General features: G+C 40.1%; 1 protein-coding gene across 1 annotated transcript; it reads left to right on the top strand.

Moving 5' to 3' along the window:
- Window positions 1-799: 799 nt before the first annotated feature.
- LOC120566454 (neuronal acetylcholine receptor subunit alpha-9-II) lies at window positions 800-6191 on the top strand. Its single transcript, XM_039812925.1, has 6 exons — window positions 800-1190; window positions 1893-2038; window positions 3012-3166; window positions 4314-4494; window positions 4807-5158; window positions 5368-6191. The coding sequence occupies exons 1-6, from the start codon at window positions 1142-1144 to the stop codon at window positions 6126-6128; spliced, it is 1644 nt and encodes a 547-aa protein (XP_039668859.1). The 5' UTR covers window positions 800-1141; the 3' UTR covers window positions 6129-6191.
- Window positions 6192-7583: the final 1392 nt, after the last annotated feature.

Raw genomic sequence — 7583 nt, forward strand, 5'->3', positions numbered from 1 at the left:
TCATGGCACAACTGTAAGATATACGGAGGAGGAGGGCCACGTGAAAACTTTATTTCAGTTCTAATTTTAAAGTCAGAATTCTGACTTGAATCTCAGAATTAGATTCATATTTTGCATATCTTTGCTGTAGGGCAATATGTCCATTGTAAGCTAATAATTTTAAGATAGCTTCCTTGGCACTCCTCTTCACTAGATAATCTATAAATACTCGCAGAGCAATGAAATGTAGCGTTTCTATTAGCGTTTTATGTAGCCAAGGTCCATGGTAATTCCAACTGTTATACCAAATATCAATTGTCTTCTGATAATGTTTTGCTTATAATCAGTATAGTCGTCTTCAGTCTGTAAAATTTTAAAAATAATGTGGCCATCACAAGTTACCAGATGTTTACAATTGCTGATTTTCTCAGATTTATTACTTTATTGTTAATACTTACCCTTTCTGTTCATATCGGGTGTTTTTTCAGACTGGTTCTAATTGACCTTTACTTGCTGTGGTGCGTCTTCAACAAAAAAGATAACACATTCAGATTAGTTTAACTTTAAATAAAAACTATAATTTGCAACTTTTAATGTAGAAAAGAGAACTTGCAGAAAGTATACCAAGTTGGCTACAGATGAAAATCTGTCCCATCATTGTATGTGTTACTTTACAAATAACAATAATGACATTATGTTGTCCACATCTAAATAACTAGCCATAATATTAATCATGCACCACGTGATTGTTTGTATTGAGTGATTGATTTCCCCGTCTTTTCTCCTCCATCCCATGCTGGTGTTGGCAGTACTGTATGCTGTATGAGCAGGCCAGCAGCTCACCTGGCTGCAGGCGTTTGATTGACAGCTGAATAGCCCAGTGTGTGGTGAGGCGATGATTCGTGGGCATCCTGTTTCTGCTGCTATGTGATAGCCGGAGTTGTATTCCGTGTCTCAGTCAGCAGACATGCTGCCTCCCCTGCCAAGCACTGAGAACCTGCCTGACCGCGAGGACGACCAGATGAAACGGTGCCCTGCTATCTGCAACTGAGTTCAACTGGGGTTGAACGGGCGCCATGTAGGCCTGTTAGGGGATCACACCAAAGGGCCCTTAGATTGCTGGTCGCAGTTACCTTTTATTTCTTCTTGGAGGTGTTAATAAATGCCCACGATGATTCCAATAATCTGTCTGGCGATTCTGCTTCCTGAAGGTGAGTCAGACGCTCCTGCTTGCAGAGAAATTATCTATGTGCCTTTGTTAATTAAAGAGAGTGTGCTGTCTTTAACTTGTTAAAAAAGGAACGCATGAGGTTTAACAGTTCTAAATGATTCCCCTGCTGTGTGCGTAATTACGCACAAACCGCTGTGCCTTACAAATTGATATAGCAGTTGACGTCGGCATTTATTTTTTCATGTGGGTTTCAAAACATTTTACCAAACAATTTAAGAAACCTTATGTGAAGTGTATGTTTTTTTGTGCTAATGTACCAATATTTGTATTAAAGCCCTAAATCCCATTTAAAACAAGTTTCCAAACCATTTGTTGGGCTTTCTCCTTACGATTCACTGAGACGGACTGAAATTGCCCAAGATAAGCGAAATAATTATTCATATAGTCTTACATAATAAAAAAATATTTAGTCATCATAAATGTATGGCCTAAACATGGACGGTATTCAGAAAAGAGTAACAATAAACAATCACAACAGTTTTTGAAATGAATTAAAAGACAATTAGAATAATATGAGGAAAATACTGTTTAAGTGTTTCATGGTCTTCATAGTGGTGCCAGTACCGACAGAATCATCATCATCATTTCTATCTCAGTATTGGTACAAAAAAAGTAGCCTACATTAAAAAGCACTGTTTTTTTGTCAATAACTTGAGAATGAACCCCATCTTTCCCTCTCCAGTGGCTCACTCGGCTCAGGGTCACTATGCCCACAAGCTTCTGAATGATTTGATGGAGAATTATTCCAGCGCTCTGCGGCCTGTCGAGGACACAGACAGAGCCCTCAATGTCACCTTACAGATCACCCTCTCTCAGATCAAAGACATGGTGGGTACTAGCTTATCGGCAAGATCCTCAAATCTAAATTCTTAAGTTCTAATTATATGTACTGACTATTATGGTAAGATATCAATTATGAAAAAAAAAATTGATTTTCTTACTTTTTAATATTATTTTGATGGCTAACGTGTGACTATTTCAGCCATTATTAAGAGCTCATTCCTCATTACAGCACCATAACAAATCAATAAATAATCAATCTATTAATCAATAAAGTCAACATAACATTTCTTGGACAATCAATTAGTCAAACTGCACCCCTACTTACAGTAAAACTACCTACAGTAGTAACTCTGATGATGACACCATAGCTACACTCAACCTAGAGCCCAAACATGAATATGTTGAATTTGGATTACATTTTTACCATTTTTTTTTTTATCATTACTAAGACGGTGGTCACCAATGGATGAGTTTGGAGATGCGGATGTTTATGAATGACCTCCTACTGTACAGGCCAGGCTCACTGTTACTCAGCTGGCTCAGGTTCATTGCTGTGTCAGCCCACAGTGAATTAGCACTTGTGTTGTGCACATGTGTTTGGGTGTGTGTGCTTGAAAAGAGAGAAAACAGCTCTCCTACTTAATGTAGGCCTGATAGTTTGACTAATGTTTGGGAAGCGAGGAGTGAATGGATCGCTTCAGTAAGGCTCTGGCAGCGATACCAAGACCACCCCCACCCACCCCCGTCAGCAAGCACCTCTGCTCATCCACCTGATATTGACAGACAGGTCTGGATTTCAGCTGTAGTGATAATCTGAACCCCTCGTAATGCTCATAGAGAGTCAATGAGCAACAGGGAAATGAAAAGGAGACCAAGAGGATCCTTCTTTTAGCTGCTGTTAGTATCGATCCATTGTTTGTATAGGGATGTGGGTGTCTGTTCTCATTTGTGTGATTGTGATTGTGATTGTGATTGTGTGTGTGTGTGTGTGTGTGTGTGTATATGTGTGTGTGAGAAGGATGAGAGGAACCAGGTGCTGATTGCTTACCTGTGGATCAGGCAGACGTGGCATGATGCCTACCTGAAGTGGGATAAAGAGGACTATGACGGGCTGGAGGTGATCCACATCCCCAGCAGCCTTGTGTGGAGGCCCGACCTCGTTCTCTATAACAAGTATGCCCGTACGTCACACATGCACACATGCACACAGACGCACACACACCACACACACACACACACACACACACACACACACACACACACACACACACACACACACACACACACACACACACACACACACACACACAAGTCTGCTGTCACTGCTATCAAAACCTTGATACTGCTCCTACGGCTCGTGGCCAGTACCTGCACTCCACATAAACTCTATGAATGCAGTCCGATCGAAATGAAAAAGACACACACAAAAAAAAATACAAGAAAGATGCTGTAAATCATTTCAGTTCTGTTCTTCACTCATCTCTACACCATGTGAATGTAATCTGTTGTGACAATAAATGCATTACCAAAAGAGACAGGAGTAGCTTCTTGAATATGTCCTTCAGCTGTGCAGGTCAGTGGAGCCCTCTGTAATAGCTATTCATCATATAGTGACATTGAAATGATATTAGTCCAGCCCTTTAAATATATGCGGTTTGATTAGGCTCTGACGCTCACAAAGACACTGTAATAATTATAGTGTAATAATAAGTAAAAAATGGCTCTAGAAGCATTTAAGGTGACTTTTTTTCTAATGCTCTATGTAATTTGGCACTTCACTAATAATCTCCATAATTGTAAGATTATCATTATACTTTTACAGTAATAATCTTAAATCATATGACTGCAGAGTAAGTGCAGTAGTCAACACAAATTTAAATAGATTAAAACAGAGTAAAGGATTCAAATAAAATTAGGTCAGCCTAAACATTTATTAGAAATATGCAGCATATGTAGGTAAATGTTTTTTATAAGCATTTTTAAAAGGTTGTCTTACATGATCACAGCCACTGTCAAACAGAATTCATACCGTTACACATAAGTATAAAGTATTGTAATTAATCTATATTTAATTAGCCATAATCATATAATATATACAATGCACAAACGCTGTATGTTATGAGTTATTAGTTTATTAGGGGTTAATGGATCAGAGATCACAGTGTGTATAATCAACCTTTTAGTGTGGGTTATATTGCAAGCCTTTTGTATTGGCTCATATTAGACTGTGAAGGTGTGTTTAATATACAGGTAACTCAGTTTCAAAAGCATACAATATTCACTATTTTAACCAAATAACCAACTTTTTCTCCTCTACCAGAGCTGATGATGACTTCTCAGGGCCAATGGACACCAACGTGAGACTGCGCTACAATGGAGAGCTAACCTGGGATGCTCCTGCCATCACTAAGAGCTCCTGTGTGGTGGACGTCTCCTACTTCCCCTTTGACAGCCAGGAATGTAACCTGACTTTTGGTTCCTGGACCTACAATGGCAACCAGGTTTGTAGAAAAACCTGTACCATTCTCACTTTTTATCCACAAGGATGATGATGATCTGTGTCATCTAAATTTATCAGGTCAGTTGGCTCGGTTAAATGATACACTAGGGTAACTGAGACTGGCCAGCTTGAAAAAGAGATCAGACACACAAATACTCTTGCCTTGAGACTCATTGTTTAGAGCCATTCTTTCTGTGTTCATACATAAGTGTGTATATGCATTTGCTAAATTTATCTTTTCATGGGAAATGTCAGTGGGAGGAGCTGATTGTATGCCTCCTCAACACCAACTCATCCATTACCCTAATTCCAGGTAGACATCATTATGGGCATGGACAGTGGTGACCTGTCAGACTTTGTGGAAAATGTGGAGTGGGAGTGTCACGGGATGCCGGCCACCAAAAACGTCATCATGTACGGCTGTTGCTCTGACCCGTATCCAGACATCACCTATACAGTGCTCCTGCAGCGCCGCTCCTCCTTTTACATCTTCAACCTCCTCCTCCCCTGCTTCCTCATCTCCTTCTTGGCTCCTCTGGGTTTCTACCTGCCTGCAGACTCTGGGGAGAAGGTTTCCCTCGGAGTGACCGTTCTTCTGGCTCTCACTGTGTTCCAGCTGATGGTGGCTGAGAGCATGCCTCCATCCGAGAGTGTGCCCCTTATAGGTAAGAGTGTGTTTGCTTAGGATTGTGTTAAAGCCAATATGTACAGCATCTTTAGAGGTATTATAGTGGCTTGCAACCACGTCTGTGTAAGTACAGCCTGAACGCTGCTAGTATGGTTTTATATCTGAGTGAAATCTCTACAGACAACACAAGACATACAGTAAGTCAAATAAGTACCTATTTTTGTTGTTTTTGTTCCTGTTACACAGGGAAGTACTATATTGCCACTATGACCATGGTCACGGCCTCCACATCTCTTACCATCTTCATCATGAACATCCACTTCTGTGGTCCAGAGGCCAAACCAGTCCCCCACTGGGCAAAAGTCCTCATCATTGACTACATGTCCAAGATTTTCTTTGTTTATGAGGTGGGCGAGAACTGTGCCACTGCCTCCTCCTCCTCTTCATCGTCTTCTCACTTCTTCCAGGATGACATCTGTCACCAGCACCTCAACTCCCAGTTTCATGCGAATGGTAAACCAGGGACCCACAGTAGCCGACAGGACTGGCAGGGTCGCAAAAACCCCAGACCTCAGACCCCCAAGCCACAACACCACCCCAGAGTGAAAGCCCAGCACCACATCACCAGAGAAGAGAGGAGCCACTTCTCCAGCTTTGCACCTGGGAAATATGAAGGCTCTAATGGGAAAATCCCAACAGGTGACTGCTGTAAAGAAGACCAGAAGGTCCCCTGCTGCCCTGAAGACAAAAAGCCTCCACCTCAAGGCCCCTCTGTTACCTTCGGCCCCTGTGTGTTCTGCAGCCACGGCAGTGGCTTCCCTGGTGTGGACACCAAGCTGGTGCGCAATGTTGAATATATTGCCAACTGTTTCCGAGAGCAGAGGGCCACATGCGCCAAAGGGGCAGAATGGAAGAAGATCGCTAAGGTGATGGACAGATTCTTCATGTGGATCTTCTTCATCATGGTCTTCCTCATGAGCATCCTCATCATTGGCAATGCACCATGATGCTACAGATTTCTTTATATTTAACTCAATTAACTCTTTTTGCTTAAATAAAACTATTTAGTTTTTTTTTATAAACATGTACAATATAAAATATATGGACTTGGTAGCTTTTGCTTTATCATTAATAATAACAGTGTAGATTAAAGTGATTTGAAATGAAACATTTGACTTTGCCTTCACTGTTTTTATCCATGTACATATATATAGCACATGCACATGTTTTTGAACAGTGACAAAATGTTTAATCCCATGATTTCTTAATTGATCATTTAGTGTCCTATATCAACATTACATTCTCTGGTCATCTAAAACCAAACAAAATAGACCAAACTATGATAATATATGCAGGCAGTGCAGAGTACCTTTAATGAAAGGGAAATTAGATACAACGCATTTTTGTTAAATCATTGTTTTCTGTTGACTGCCATGCGTTTTGGCTACTTTTCTTCCTGTACAATCCTTACCACCTCTATTGATAGCATGTTGTCAATGTTCAGCATTTTACCATCTCCATCAATCATGGCTTTGATATGTAGCTACTATAGGTACTTTGTCATCTGACCATTGAATACATGTAATCAGATCTTCTATTAAGTTAAAATATGACCAGTGGAGAGACAGCACATGTGTTATTCACTACAGTGTAATTAGACGCCTGGGGCTGAGAGACCCAGCATCAGCGCACCCTCCGGATGTGCAGAATCATTTTTCTGTTCAAAATCATCCAGTGAATAGTTAATGAGCAAGCTTTGTTTGTAGCGCAGCCAGGGCAGTGAGGATGTAAGGTAATATGGAACATAAATTATGTAACACAATGAGCACACTCTGACACCCCCCCCTTCCAAAAACCCATACCTTAAACTTGGAAAGTCAAGTCAATGTGTGTTTGTGTGTGCAAGGTGAAAGGAACAGGAAAGAATAAAGAACAATAAGGAAGGAAAGGAACCTAACATTGTTGATACCAGAGGTGAAAAGTAAACTAAATCCATTCAAGTACTGTACTTAAGTAGAGTTTTGAGGCACTTGTACTTCACTTAGTATTTACATTTCTGTGCAAGTTTCTACTTTACTAGATTTCACACATAAATCTGGTGCTTTTTCATAAAACATATGTTGCATTTATTATGTATTGCTATAGATTTGTATATAGCTCTTTTAAAATGTGAATGCAATAAACAGAAGAGGCAGAATGGAGTCAGAATGATATTAAAGAAAACAGGATTTTAAGCAATTATCTCTTCCAGATTTTTCATCTCAATAACTTAATCTTACAGTAGAGGGCGCTCATTTCCCACATAACATTTGGGTGGTGGATGACCCAGAGCTTAATTTTAAAGCTACATGTGGCAACATGAGTGCACAAGATCTGCACCTCAGAATTATTCCCATTGTCTTTTTTTTATCAGCTACTCACAACATTTCACAACAAGAGGTGAAAAAAAAATTAATAGTCTA

Source organism: Perca fluviatilis, chromosome 10 (genome assembly GCF_010015445.1).
Source record: "Perca fluviatilis chromosome 10, GENO_Pfluv_1.0, whole genome shotgun sequence".
Taxonomy (NCBI): domain Eukaryota; kingdom Metazoa; phylum Chordata; class Actinopteri; order Perciformes; family Percidae; genus Perca; species Perca fluviatilis.

Coding starts and splice junctions, on each gene's coding strand:
- LOC120566454 (XM_039812925.1), top strand. CDS start 1,142: ATGCCCACGATGATTCCAATAATCTGTCTGGCGATTCTGCTTCCTGAA. Junction 1,191..1,892: donor GGCGATTCTGCTTCCTGAAG/GTGAGTCAGACG, acceptor TTCCCTCTCCAG/TGGCTCACTCGGCTCAGGGT. Junction 5,159..5,367: donor CGAGAGTGTGCCCCTTATAG/GTAAGAGTGTGT, acceptor CCTGTTACACAG/GGAAGTACTATATTGCCACT.